Below are 13450 nucleotides of genomic sequence, written 5' to 3' on the forward strand. Positions count from 1 at the left end.
CATTCAGGCTGTGCAAACAGACATGAAACAAATGATTCCCTAGAAAGGCACAGAATGTGTCAGCATGTACAGAGTGCTACAGAGGGTGGAATTAGGGGAACTTGGTTTGTTCTGGGGGCAGGGGGGCTTCTCTGAAAGAAGGACGATGGAGCTGAGGCCTGAAGGATGAGCCAGGTTGTTAAAAAGTTGAAAGGGCTGAGGGCAGAGGTTCTCCCAGTTGGGGAGGATAGCATGTGCAAAAGTCCGGAGGCCATGGGGAGAAGCTGAGAGCGGCCTCTGAACTGGAGTGGAGATGGTTAAAGCAGAGAGCCAGGGAGGGGGGGCGCGGGGAGGGCAGGGGCCGTCCCTGTGGAACCTCAAGTGTCAGGGCAAGTGGGTTTTATTTTTTCACACTGGGTCCTCTACATGTTTTTCTAACAAAGTTTTATTGGCTCGCAGAGCTGAGTAGTTGCAGCCTAGACTCTGTGGCCCATGAAGCCTAAACTATTTATTACGTGGTGCTTTAAGAAAAAGTGTGCTGGTCTCTGTTCTCACCGAGCTTCTGCCCACAGCTCACCTTTTCCATCCTAGCCCAGATCCACACGTGGTCTCGTTAGATTCCCACGACTTGCCAGGCCGATGCTGTCAGCATCCGCGTTTTGCAGATGGGGCTCCCGGCGAGGCAGGGGCAGAGCTGGGCTGGGAGCCAGGTCCCCCTTAGGCAGTTCCTGCACCGCGGGCTGGGGGCAGCCCTTACCCCAGGCCCAGCGTCCTCCAGGTCCCTGGGGCCGACGGGGCCTTGGGTCCTGCCTTCTCTTACCTCCCGTCATGTGGTTTTCTCCTCCAGCTGCTTGCTACCTTTTTAATTCAGCTCGAGAGAAGGAAGGGCGTCCAGTCCTCAGGGGTCATGCTCACCTTCTGGCTCGTAGCCCTTCTGTGTGCCCTTGCCATCCTGAGATCCAAAATCATGACTGCCTTAAAAGAGGTAAGTGGTGGCCTTGCTCGGCATCGTCCTTCAGCGGCCCTTGGAGGAGATGCTTGCTCCATCTGGTGTGCGTAGAAGCCGTGCACCGGGTCAGCACCAGCCTTTGTTCTAGAACCTTCTTTCCCCAGGGCCTGCTTTGTCTGTGTAGGTCTGAGGGGCTTATGTGGTACCTGCAAGGGCAGGAGCCCTGGGCACGTGCCGGCTGCCTGTGAGCCCCGTCAGCAGTAAACAGCAGGGCATTCGGCTCCAGATGCCTGCAGTCTGGGACCCAGCCATGTCTGTGGAGTGACTGCTTCTCTAGGGGACCCTAGACTTGTCCCCACGTTACCTCTGAGGCATCAGCGTCTGCGCTGGCTGGGGAAGTTGTTTACCTTGGCAGCCGTGCGTGGCTGTCAGGAGTTTTGAGGAGTGTGCACTTTTAAATCCCCCCTGCTGCTCCTGCCCCCTGGGAGCTAACTGGGGACTGGCAGGAGGCAAAGGAAACATTTATTGAGTACCCACAGCGTACGGCACAGACTGTCTTTATTGGCGATGGCACTGACACTGATTGAGTCTGTGTTTTCGAAGTGCCTCACGGGGCACTAAGCGTGTGTCATGGGCAGTCTCACAGTGACTGGTAGGATTTCTCGAACTCAGCACTCACCGACATTTTGAGCCCGAGACTTCTTGATTGTGGGGTTGGGGGTGTCCTGTGCTTTGTAGGATGCTTAGGGGCGTCCCTGGGCTCTCCCCACCGGGTGCCAGGAACACTCCCAAGTATGACAAACAAATGTCCCCAGACACTGCCAGATATTTCCTTGGAGGCAAAATCACCCCCAGTTAAGAACCACAAGTCTGTTTATAGGTGGGGAAACTGAGGTACAGAGAGGTAAAGAAAGGTGACACAGTCCCGCAGCCAGTAGGAGCGAGCCGGGCCCGGGACGCAGCTGTGTTCCACTCCCCAGCCGAGGCCGCCGCCTCCCAGGCCGTGGTGAGCCTTGTGACCACCCATGACGTGACGTAGTGGCCTCGCTGCTGTTCCGTCCCGGGAGCTGGGAGCGGCGGGGAAGCCGGCGAGGGCCCTGCAGCCGAGGGCTGGGCCTGCTGCAGCCGCGTCCCGAAGGTGACGTCGTGTCCTCCTTCCCTCCCTCTCCTGCAGGATGCCCAGATCGACGTGTTTCGCGATGTCACTTTCTACGTCTACTTTTCCCTCGTGCTCGTTCAGCTCGTGTTGTCGTGTTTCTCAGACCGCTCGCCGCTGTTCTCCGAAACCATCAACGACCCCGTAAGTGTGACCCGGACGTGTGTGCGCGTGTGCGTCTATGAGAGGGACATACCGCATAGTCACAGCTGACATGACTGGCTCCTCCCGGGATCCTGCTCGGTCCTCACGTGCCAGGCGTAGAGGTGTCATCCTCCCCACTTTCCAGACAGAAAACTGAGCCCTTGGCGTGCCGTGGGGCCGAAGGAGAGACTCTGCTGTGTCATTGCAAGCTGCCACGTCTCGCAGGCCTGTAGGTTTTCTCGCTTGTCGTGGTGGTTTTGGAAAATGTGAGCAAATATTTAAAAATCAGGGAATTTCACATAAATCCCAGCTCTCTAAGTTTTCTAGACAAATGAGAAGTTGTGACAGATCAGGGCCGTAATCCCACCTGGCAGCCGTTGGCCAGAGCTCTGAGAATTCAGAAAGCACAAAGAAAGGGCCAGCCCTGGAGGTTGGGCTGGGGGGGCCTGGGGCACCCCGCTCTCCTCCCTAGTCATCGTCCCTGTCTGTCTCATCTCCTCCCTGCTGCCCTTGTCACTCTTGGTCTTCCAGGGGGGTGGAAGACACCATTTGCCTCTGTGCAGCGTGCTCCAGCAGGCTGTGATCGCCGGTGCGTGGGCTGGTGTGTTTCCGACATTTGTGCCCGGGGCCGGGAAGGGGGGCGTCCATGGGCTGATGCTCTGTCTAGCCAGCCTGCCCTTCACCCAGTGGGGTGCCATTTGCCTCTTTGCCATTTGGAGTCTAGACCTGGGGTGGGCCAGCAGCAGCCCACGGGCCAAGTCTGACCCACTGTCTGTTTTCGTGAATAAAGTTTTATTGGGACCCGGCCACACCCGCTCATTACAGAGTGTCTGTGGCTCCCTGAGCCCAGCAGCAGAGCTGAATGGTTGCTACAGAGACTATCACCCACAAAGCCTAAATATTTACTCTCTGGCTCTTCACGGAAAAAGTTTCCTATCCCTGGTCTAGAACATTCCTTTAGCTCTGATGACTTTTTACCTTGCTTTCTTGTCTGCCTTCCATTTTCAGGCATTCTTTGATCCTAGGAAAGGAAAGGGAATGGCCGTTTCTGAGATGCCTGCTGCGTACTGGCCCCGGGCTAAGGTCTTCATATGCATATGTTATTTAACCCTCACACCAGCCCCGGTCAACTTGGTACTGTTGTTATTTTTCCCATGTTGCAGTTAAAAAAACTGAGTCTCAGAGAAAAGTGTCTTGCCCAACGTGAGTGGCGGAGCAGGAATTTGAACCCAGGATTGACTGTTCTGCAGAATCGTGTCACTTCTCTTGGTTATAACCCACCCGAGGGAAGGGTCTTGGCGAAATAACAGCTTTGTGTTATTCTTATAGCGTGTGCCAGGCTATAAGCTCCATAAGGCTGGGTCTAAACCCATAACCTCGGTGCCCAAGACAGAGCCTGGCACACGCTGGGCCTTTAGTGGTGACTTGCTGTGTTGTGTGGGGAGGTGCCCGGTACATGTGGCACGTGTCTCGTATAGAGTGAGGTCTGCACTGGGCCTCACAGGACAGCAGACTAAGCTCCCGTTCTGCCTTTACTCACTTCTAACATGATCAGGAAGGAAGAGGAAAGGAACTAACATATAAGGAGACCTGCTGAAGGCCTGGCATAGTTCTAAGAGCGTTATTTCTTTCATAAAAATTTTGCATTTGTTTATTTTGGTGAAATACATATAATTCAAAATTTGCCATCTTAACCATTTTAAATGTACAATTCAGCAGTGCTAAGCGCTCTTTAATCTCATTCAAACCCCTGCTGCTTAAAATGGGGACCAGAGCCAGCTGCATCGGCATCACCTGGGCACGTGTTAGACACGCAGGATCCCAGGCCCCGCCCCAGCCCGACCTGCACTTTCACAGCATCCCCAGGTAACCTGTGTGCACAGAGAAGTTTGAGAAGCAGTGGTTTATACTTCACAATAGCTTTGAGAAGGAGGGTTTTCTGATTTGCTTTTTTTTTTTTTTTTTAAGGGATAAACGAATTATGGCTCAGAGAGGTTGAGCTGTTAGACATTAACTTATACCTAAGTTTGATGGTGGAGGCAGCATGGTGTGATGGAAGAGGAGCCTCAATTTGGAGTTGGGCAAACACTGGGGTTTAATCCAACCTAGGTCCTTTTATCCCTTCAACAGGCATTTATTAAGCATCTGTTGTATACTGTGCTTGGTGCTGGGGACACTGCAGTGTGCAAAATAGATAAGGTTTGAACTATAGGGGAGAAAACGATTTCCTCTACACTCTTAGGTTCAGTGGCTGGGGCCTGCAAATCAAACCACTGAAATATTAACAAGACAGAGTATTTATTATGTATGCACATGTGTGTGGGGGGTCACAGAAAAGAAATGGAAACCCTAAGGAGGTGGTTAGGCGTGAGAGCTTTTATGCTGTTTTAACAAAGGCTGATAAACTTGTGGAGAAGTGACAAGATAAAGAAAAAGGGATTTGGGCTTCTAAAGGTGGTAAATTGTGAGAGGGTAAATATATGGGGGAAAGCCAGTGGAAGATTAGGGTTATTTTAGTGAGGTTTGTTTGTGCAGACCCATGTCAGTGTTGCCAGGGATAACGGTGGTTCTCCTGGTACGTAAGAAGGGAAGGGGAAGATTTATGCTTTTAGGCAGGTAGGAGAAGGGCAAAGAGATCTTTCTGTGTTTGCTCTTGCTTAATTACCTTCAGCTCAAAACAGTCCGTATGCCAAAGTGGGGTATTTCGGGGTGGCATATTCTGACCTTCAAAATATGCTCCAGTTATCTGTTACTCCACAACAAACCACTGGATTTAGTTGCGTGAAACAACAATAGTATGTTTCACAGTCCTGGGTGTTGACTAGGCTCAGCTGGGCGGTTCACAGTCTCTCCTGTGGTCGCCGTCAGATGTGGCTGGGACTCGGGTCAACTCAAAGGTTTCCTCAGTCTGTCATCTGGTGGTTAATGCTGGCCACGGACTGGAACCTTCCCTGGAGTTGACACCTACATCTGGTCTCTGTGTGGCCTGGATGTCCTCACAGCATGGTGGCTGGTCTCTAAGAGCGAGTGTTCCAAGAGAGCTGGATGCAAGCTGTGTCACCTTTTATGACGTGGCCCCAGAAGTCACATAGTGTCACTCCTGCCTTGCTGTGTTGGTCGAGGCAGTCACCAAGGTCTGCCCAGGTGCAAAGGGAAGGGAGGCAGACCCCACTTCCAGATGGGTAAGTGGCCACGTCTCAGTGTAAGAAGAGCATGTGGGTGGCAGATAGTTTCTGGCTATCTTGGGAAAGTACAATCTGCCACGTGCCCTCAGGAAGCTTGTGGATCAGCTGGGAGCCAACCCTGAAGCAGTCAGCAGACACATAACCACATAGCTACAGTGGAGATGAAAGGTAGGAATCAGGTCATGTGAGAATCAGCTACATTTGTGACTTTGGGCACATCGCTCTTCCTTTGGGGATCTCTGTGTCCCCATCTTGAAAATGTGCTGTAGCTCAATTTGATGTTGGCTGTACCCCCTCTCCCGCCCCAGATCTGAGGGCTGTGACCTGGGGAGGAGGACACTGTGGACATGCTCTTTGCTTGTCTTTCTGTCACCCGAGTGCTGGAGTCACAGTGGAGCCTGGAAGCTGGGGAGAGTCCAGCTCTCCTGTCCTCAGAGCAGCAGTGGGTGATCAATCACATGTCACCGGCCCTTGGAGTGATTGGCCACAGCCCGGCTCCTCTGGGCCGCCTGTGCTGAGTCACTGTGTCCGCCGTCCTCCCCAGCTGGCCCTGCTCCCGCCGCGTGACTCAGATGTCTATTCCGGCCCTGCTTTCTTGACGGGGCTCCTCCCCTCTCTGCTCCAGCTCTGGGGCTGACTAGGCTTCTGGGAGCCTGGGCAGGGCTGACCGAGCCTCCCAGGGCTCCTGCCTGTCTCAGCCTCGGACCCTCTGGTCTCACCGCCTCTGAGGCTACTGCTGGGTGGTGGCGGGGAGGAGGGTCGTGTACATAGGGGGGTGGAGGCCGCAGCAGATCATTTGGTGGATCCTCCCTGCTCACAGCGGGGTCCTTGGTCCAGCGGCAACAGCTTGGCGTCCCCGGGAGCTCAGGCCCCACTCCAGACCCACTGAGCCAGGATCCCCCTTTAATAAGACCCCTGGTTGGAAACACTGGTTTAGGACATTCAGTAAAAGCTGCTCAGCTCATTTGAAGTAAGAGGTACTTTTAGTCCTGTCCATACGACATGGAATATTTTTCCTCCAACATTCTACTGTGAACATTTTCAAGCTTGTAGAAAACCCGGAAGAATTACACAGCGAGCAGCCACACACCTAGTACCTGGAGCCACGGTTAACATCTTGCCGAACTTGCTTTATCACACACCTGTCTGTCCAGCCAGCCGCTCAGCCGGCCAGCCAGCCTAGTGTTTTTGGTAGCGGAAACTTACTTTGAAATACATGAATATCCTTCACCCAAACACTTTCATGCAAATCATTAGCTAGAGTTCAGTATCTGCTTACGGTTCTGGGTTTTTTCCTTAAAATTTACATGCAGGGAAATTTCCCATCTTGATAGCATTTGATGAATTTTGATAAATGAATAATTTTTAAACCCCTGTCAAGATACGGAACATTACAAGGTCTCCAGAAAGTTCCCTCGTGCCCCTTCTTGGTCGGTCTCCATGCCCTGTCCCCCCCCCCCCCCCCAGAGGCCTGATCTTGGCCTGTTGAGGATTGAGCGTGGCAAGCCCCGTCTTCTCTCCCTTCGTCCTTGGTGCTGTCGGCCCTTTAGCAATTCAGCATCACGCCAGGTGCAGACCTTTCCACTGTCCTGGAGGAGAGACGGAAGGAGGGGTGACAGCAGAGGGAGGGAGGTGCTGGCAGCTGTGGGGGCCCGAGGACAGGTCCCTGTCAGCACTGGGGAGGGGGGAGGGGATGCCCAATCAGAGGCATGGAGGCCTCGGCCAGGGGGATATGGTTGGAGGTGACAGGGTGGGCGGTGCTCCTGGTAGAGGCACCAGCATGTGCAAAGGTCGAGTGGTGTGATGGAGCTTGTGGGTGTCTGGGGACCGCGTGGAAGTCTGCTAGGCTAGGTTGGAGGGGCCAGGAAGTGAGTGGAAGGAGACGGGAGAGCCAGGGAGCAGAGCATGAGATGTCAAGGGTAGACTGGTGTGTCACGAGAAGGACTTGGAATTTTAACCTGCCTGTGGTGGGAGCCGATGAAAGAATTTCCAGCAGTGGGTGGCACCCTGAGGTTGGACATGTTTTGGAGGATCCCTCAGGCTGCAAGGAAGAGGATGGATTGGTTGGTGGCAGTTAGAAAGCCGTTGAAGGTGCCCAGGCAGGCAGAGAGGAAGGCTGAGCTGGGACGTTGACTTTGTGCACACTAGCGTGCTAAACACTAGGAAAAAACCAGACAAGTGCATGGGCAAGGCAGAAGATTGATGATGTGTGCTACGGCACAGGAAGCCCAAGCAGGGAGGCAATTTGCACAGCTGTTAAGCAGCCAAGCAAACAAATCGCCGATGTTTGCATCATAGGGCGAGTCGCTTCCTGTTGGACATTTAGTTTCTATCCAGTAATAAGGATAGCAGCTCGGTGCACTGTGTTATTTATTTCATCCTCCCAACAAGGCAGGATGATCAGTCTCCCCATTTCACAGATGAAGACACTGAGGGTCAGAGTGGTGAAGTGTCAGGAACCCTCCCACTGCGTTTTCACACCTGAGCGTGCATCTATCTTCCTCACCTGGAGAGCTTGGTAAAACACAGGTTGCTGGGCCCCACCCCCACAGGTTTTGATGCAGTAGGGCTGGGTGGGGCCCAAGCATTTGCATTTCCAACAAGTTCCCAGGTGCTGCTGATGACAGGGCTGGATTTGAGAGCCGATGCTCAGATTGCTGCTGCCTGTGTCCCTCACTGCTGGGCATCTGGGCAATGCAGAGCAGAAGTCACTGGCAGAAACCCGATTAGAACTAAAAGCAGAGTCACAACCAGAGATGGGTGTGGAGGCGCGGAGAATTTCTGACAAACAGGCCAGGATGCTGAAAGACCCAGACAAGGTCCCCAAACTACCTTGTGCAAGGTAAGGAACGACCAGTGCTCAAAGAATCGGTGCCTGGGACTGTTGTACCAAATTGGCTTAAACCGCAGGGTTTCTGGCCAAATCAGCTGGTGCCAAAAAGATGTCAAGATAGATGGCAAAGGACACATCTCACTCTGCTTGTGTAAACCAGACTTGCCCTCCCTCTGCCATCAGCTAGGACTTCACTGCATTATTTTCATTGCTGAATGAATGAGGGACCAATTAATAAACCTCCTTCATCCCACCTGGGACAGGAGTTGCTGCATTTTAGCCTCTGATGCTGGGAACCCCCTGGCTGGCGGTTCTGTCTTTTGCACTGAATGAGCTACGCCAGAAAGTTTTTCAGTGAAATGGAATGCCGCCTGGATTGTCATGCAGTGGCCTATTTTTCGTTTTTTTCCTTTTTTACTGTCAGTTTTGGCTGCTTCAGAAGTTCAGTTGTCTGTGTTATCACAAAATGCCTTCCATGTCAGATAGAGACGTCCAGAAACCAGCTCCCAAACTGATAGATTTCCTCCTCTGCCCGTGGAGGAGACCCCGTGTTGGCCTCTGTGTCTGTCACTTCATATAATCCGAAAAATCCACGTTTGGATCCAGAGGAGGGAGGAAGCCTGGGGAGAAGAACTGGACGAAGCTCTTGGAGTGTGCGGCTTAGAAACTGTGAAATGTTCCGTCGGTAACACGACCTTACTGCGTTTGCAGGGGGAGTTTTCGCCCAGTGGCTGGGGACTCGGTTTTACTAGCCAGAGTGAGGGTTCGTGCCCCCAGGGCTGCAGGGTCTTGATGAGCTGGGCATAGGCTGCGTTTCGGCCCCTCCCCCACGTCCCACCATCTCAGTCCTCTGAGTCGATGCCAAGGCTGAAGGCGACTGGATTTGCAGGCAAACGACTGACATTTGGGGCCTGACTTCACACCTTAACGATCAGTGTGTCTTAGGGTATTTTGTAGGTTGCTGGAAGCAGGGGTTCGCCAGCTCTTCCTGGAAAGGGCCAGCTGGTAAATGCAGCCCGTGCAGTCTCTGTGGCAGTACCCAGCTCTGCTGTGTAGCTCAAAAGCAGCCACAGACAACGTGTAAACGAGTGGGTGTGACTGTGTTCCAATAAAACTTTATTTATAAGCGGCTGGCCTGTGCGCTGTACTTTGCCACTCCTGATATATAAAGCATCTGGTACAGCGCTTGGCATAATCACGAAGCCACTGGTCTTTTTTCCCTCCCTCAGCTTTGTCGCCATGTCTTGACAAATAAAAGTTGTATATATTTAAGGTGTACAACTTGATGTTTTGATATACTAGAAGCCATTGTTGCTGTTTTTATTATTATTTCTGCTACTGATAATACCATTTCTTGAGCTTTTACACAGTGCCAGACACTATCCTAAGTACTTAATATGTTTTATCTCATCTAATCTTCACCACGGGGGACTTGCCCAAGGTCCTGCAGCCAGGAAACGGCAGAGCCGGGGTTCCAGTTCTGTCTGCTAAGCACCGTGCTTCTTCGCACATAAGCTGCCCCTCACCCCGCCCCCTTCTTCTCTCTGGCACCCTGGTTGTTTCTTTTGTCGCAGCTCCCACTGTTTGTTGTTATCTATGTGTTTGCATCGGGAAGCTGAACAGGGCAGGGGCCTCACTGGTTGCTGTCACTGTCGTCTTCACAGCTCGGTCCCCAGCACTCAGCCCTCATCCTAGCGTATAAGCAGGTCCTACCGAAATTTATTTGTCCAAGAAATAAATGAGTCATTGACAGTGGGCCCCACCCCCGTCTCCCTTCTCTGCCAGCAAGCACCTTGCTTAACCTTTCACTGTGGAAGGGGCTGCACTCGAAGTGGATTTGTGATTCCCCGATGACCCACGCACTGACTGGGGTGGGCAGGAAGGTGTCTACCCTTCCGGAAGAAAAACCAACCTGCCATGAACCATCCTGCGCACCCAGCCTCCAAAGCAAATACCGCCACCGCCACCAGTGATGTTGCCACCTTAGGCTGGAAAAATTCCAGTTTCCAACTCAGTCCCTCGGACCTCATGTCGCTTGTTCCTCCTGGCAGTGTTGTGAAGTAGGCTGAGCAGTTGGAGCAACTACTCCCGTGTTTCAGATGTGAGAACCAAGGCTTTGAGGGGAAGGGACTCACCCCAGATCGTTCAGCTGGAGAATAGCAGGGCTGGATTTAAACCCAGGTCCGTCTGGCTCTGCAGCCCAAACTTGCTCTGCGGTGGGTTGGTCTGGAACGTAGGTCCGCGGGCCAGTGGCACCTGACTTACCTTATGGCAGATACACTGATGTCAGGGCCCCAGCCCCAAGGTCCTGAGTTTGTTGGTGTGGGCTGGGGCCCCAGGGACTTGCATTTAACAAACTCCCCACGTGATGCAGGCAGGCAAGGCTTGGCATCCCCCTCACCCCGCAGGTCCTCAGAATGGCACCTGGTCCTTCTCGGCTCCAGCCTTGTGTTTAAATCACTGGACAAGCCTTTTATTTTGCTGTTTATGATGGAAACATAACGTAGACAGCATAGAATAACAAACTGCCTTGGGCTCTTGACCCTGCATCGCATAGCATTTCAGTACGTACCTTGGAAGGACACGGAGTTTTAAAATTTCTTTTTTATTTTGAAACAGGCTCACACAAAGTTGCAAAAAGGATAGAGTTTCTGTGGCCCTTCATCCAGCTTTCTCGAGTGATAATCTCTGAAAGATAAGGATTTTTAAAAACGTAACTGCAATGCCATCTTTGGCTTAAAAATATTAATAATAATTCTTTAACATCATCACATGTTCCAATAATGGATTGAGGTTGCAGAATGGCTCATTCTTCTGTCATATCATTCTCCTTCATTAGCTGGGATTTTTTTTTTATGGAAAGGCACTTCTGCCTCGTCTCCTGGGTCACCCTGTGGTGTAGCTCACTCAGGAAAGGTGGGAGAATGCTTCTTTCCTTCCCTTCTTTCTGTTTTCAGAACAGTAACTTGGTTCACTAGTCAACACCAGTGACACCAAGACGTGTTTCGTTTTTTTCCAGCGTCAGTGTGAACTTGTGTATTTAAACATGATCAGTCCGCTGTACTCATCATCCTCATTGAAGCTCAGTTTTCTCTTTGTTGGCCGGTGGGAGCAGCTTCTGGTTGGTTCTGGGGCCTCTTAACAATCGCACTCATCTTTGTTTCTTTGTTGTCGGGCATGACAAGGTGTTCTAGGCTTATCTTGTATGTTTCCTGACCAGCCACTTTGACAAGAAGAATCTGGACGTTTAGAACAAAAACAAATGCCTGGTCCTACCCCACACCAGCTTAATTAGAATCTCTGGGGGTATGAGGTAGGGCCCAGAGGGAGTATTTTTTAAAAGCACTCCCAGCCTGGATGGACAACCGCTCGATTAGAGTGTGCTGTCTTATCAGGCTCTCGGGATACCTTATCTCTGCAAAGTACTGGGACAGTTGAGCCAGTCCTTGGCTAAAGACCTCGTTCTGCCTGGTGACCTCCCTTCCCTGCACTAAAGCTTGTGTTTCAGGAGACCCGCACGTATCCACATTGAAAGCTGGCTTTTGTCTAATCCAGAGGCTCTGTGCCGATGGTGCTTTCCTCATCTGCATGATGTTGAGCTTCATTGTACTTCTAGGAAATATGTTCTTTGATAGGTTGTTTAGAATCTGTCAGTGACTGTCCCTTGCCCTTAGGATGAAGACCAAAATTCTTTACGTGGCCTCCGGCGTAGACTGCTCAGGCCCCGTCTTGGTTCCTGGAGTCTGCTGTGCTTCCCTCTACCACAGGGCCTTTGTGCACACTGCTCTCTGCTGGGCATGCCTTGCCTTTCCCCTTAGTTTTCCTCTGCTCACCCTTGAGATGCCAGCTTCCCCATCTTCCTCGAGGAAACCTTCTCTGACCCCAGTAAACTAGATCAGCCCCCATCTGTTTATGTTGTCTCATTGGTAATATTTACCCACCTTCAAGTCACATATCACAATTGCACTTTTGCATTTGTTCATGTGAGCAGTTGGTCTCTCCCTCTGGAGCCTAACTCTTTGGGGCTCACATCTGTCTTTACCGCTTCTAGCTGTGGGACCTTGGGCAAGTCCTGCCACTTCTGGTCCTTGGTTTCTTTAACTACAAAACAGGGATGATACTTTCACCTACCTCGTAAGGTGGTTGTGAAGATTAGATGGGGTAATTGGTGTGAAGCACTTAGAACAGAGCTAGCTAGTAGAGGAAATGTTTGTTGGATGACTGAATGAATGTAGTGGGGGTAATTGTAGCACCATGTTCATAGAGTTCTGTGGGGACATCAAATAATGCAAGTACGTAGCTCTTTGGAGAGCATTTGGCACATAGTACTGCAAATCTTGTTGAATGAATGAGTGAAGTGGGGTTGACAGTAACCCCAGCTGGTTGGGTGGGTGTGGCGTTATAAGCTAAGGCGGGTCTGGAGGACGGTGTACTGTGCTGCACACGGTAGACACTCAGGAGATACTTGTTGAGTGAAACTAGAGGAGCTGCTATGTGTTTCTTTCTCCTGGGGCTCAGGAGAGGAATTCATTTGCGGGGCAGAATAGTCTGGGAGCGGGCGATGGTCCTTTGGAAGGAAGAGTGGCCAACTGACGACTCCTTGCCGAACCCTGGCACGGATGACAAGTTTAATCGTTTGTTTACCTTTTCTTCCCCCCCCTGTGCTTTCTTCCCACTAGAATCCTTGCCCGGAATCTGGTGCCTCCTTCCTTTCCAGGATCACCTTCTGGTGGATCACAGGGTAAGGTGGGCACCCCAGACCCTGGGTGGGTCACAGGGAGTGAATGAATGAATGAGTGAACCAATGAACAAACGTAGCTCAGCTCCCCCATTGTTCCCTCCCTCCCTGCCTCCCTGCCTCCCTCCCTCCCTCCCTGCCTCCCTCCTTTGCTCTTCTACGGAATTGTGTCCTGAGTCTGCCTGCGCTGGGCACATGGTCTCAGAGACACTGACTCTGTCCCCCAAGGTCATGCACTTGACCGTAATAAATACGTGAACCATGAGCAGCTTAAACCCCTGTGGAAGTCTTGGCCTGGGGTAGCCACAAGCTGTCTTGCTCTTAGCTGTGGTTTGGGGCATTTTTTACATTAGGTATAGTTATTAATATTATTGATATCATCATCTCTCCCCCATTGGAAAAATAATACACGCTGACCGTAGGAGATGGGCGCAAGAGAAACATGCATAGATTAACAATAAGAAAA

General features: G+C 51.7%; 1 protein-coding gene across 1 annotated transcript in view; it reads left to right on the plus strand.

The window, feature by feature from the left end:
- The window catches only part of ABCC1 (ATP binding cassette subfamily C member 1), a 119742-nt gene that overhangs the window by 41870 nt on the left and 64422 nt on the right, over window positions 1–13450 (plus strand). The window contains exons 4-6 of the mRNA XM_045542676.1: window positions 827–964; window positions 2103–2228; window positions 12926–12987. Coding sequence (XP_045398632.1) covers window positions 827–964; window positions 2103–2228; window positions 12926–12987 — 326 coding nt within the window. The remainder of the gene's footprint in view (window positions 1–826; window positions 965–2102; window positions 2229–12925; window positions 12988–13450) is intronic.

Source organism: Lemur catta, chromosome 2, assembly GCF_020740605.2.
Source record: "Lemur catta isolate mLemCat1 chromosome 2, mLemCat1.pri, whole genome shotgun sequence".
NCBI lineage: Eukaryota > Metazoa > Chordata > Mammalia > Primates > Lemuridae > Lemur > Lemur catta.